This window comes from Antrostomus carolinensis, unplaced genomic scaffold (genome assembly GCF_000700745.2).
Source record: "Antrostomus carolinensis isolate BGI_N321 unplaced genomic scaffold, ASM70074v2 scaffold27494, whole genome shotgun sequence".
Lineage (NCBI taxonomy): Eukaryota > Metazoa > Chordata > Aves > Caprimulgiformes > Caprimulgidae > Antrostomus > Antrostomus carolinensis.
Genome location: NW_010313230.1, coordinates 1 through 684, shown reverse-complemented (window position 1 = coordinate 684; position 684 = coordinate 1). Strand labels below are relative to the sequence as shown.

Here is a 684-nt window from a genome sequence, read left to right as displayed (position 1 = left end):
CTCTCTGTCTCATCCATCTCTCTGTCTGTCCATCTCTCTGTCTGTCCATCTCTCTGTCTTGTCCATCTCTCTGTCTTGTCCATCTCTCTGTCTGTCCATCTCTCTCTCTCTGTCCATCTCTGTGTGCTGCTGTTGTTCTCACCCTCTGCTCCGTTGGCCGTTCCCCCAGGAGGTGCTGCTCTGGTTGACCAACCTGCAGAAGGAGCTGGGCCAGGAGGTGTCGGATGAGAAGCTGCGGGATTTCATCTGGAACACGCTCAACTCGGGCAGGGTGAGTCTGGCCCTGCCCAGGGCGAGGGATCGAGGCTGTGCCAGGGCTGGGCAGGGCAGGGATCGAGGCTGTGCCAGGGCTGGGCTCTGACCCTCTGATCTTGCAGGTGGTGCCGGGGTACGGACACGCCGTGCTGCGGAAGACGGATCCCCGTTACACCTGCCAACGGGAATTTGCCCTCAAGCACCTGCCCAAGGACCCCATGTTCAAACTGGTGGCCCAGCTCTATAAGATCGTCCCCAACGTGCTGCTGGAGCAGGGCAAGGCCAAGAACCCCTGGCCCAACGTGGATGCCCACAGCGGGGTGCTGCTGCAGGTGAGCCCAGGGGTGTTCCCTGGGGGGGTGGAGGACTCTTGGCCCCCTCCCACAGGGCTGCCCTGCCCCTAACACCCCTCTCCACCCGCAGTATTAC

The 684-nt window shown here is 61.7% G+C and overlaps 1 protein-coding gene across 1 annotated transcript in view; it reads left to right on the top strand.

Annotated features, from left to right (window-relative positions):
* The window catches only part of CS (citrate synthase), a gene marked incomplete at its 3' end in the record, with an annotated part of 1,382 nt that extends 795 nt beyond the window's left edge, over window positions 1–587 (top strand). Inside the window, exons 3-4 of the mRNA XM_010167296.1 lie at window positions 170–271; window positions 378–587. Of these exons, the coding sequence (XP_010165598.1) occupies window positions 170–271; window positions 378–587 (312 nt within the window). The remainder of the gene's footprint in view (window positions 1–169; window positions 272–377) is intronic.
* Between the last annotated feature and the right edge of the window lie 97 nt (window positions 588–684).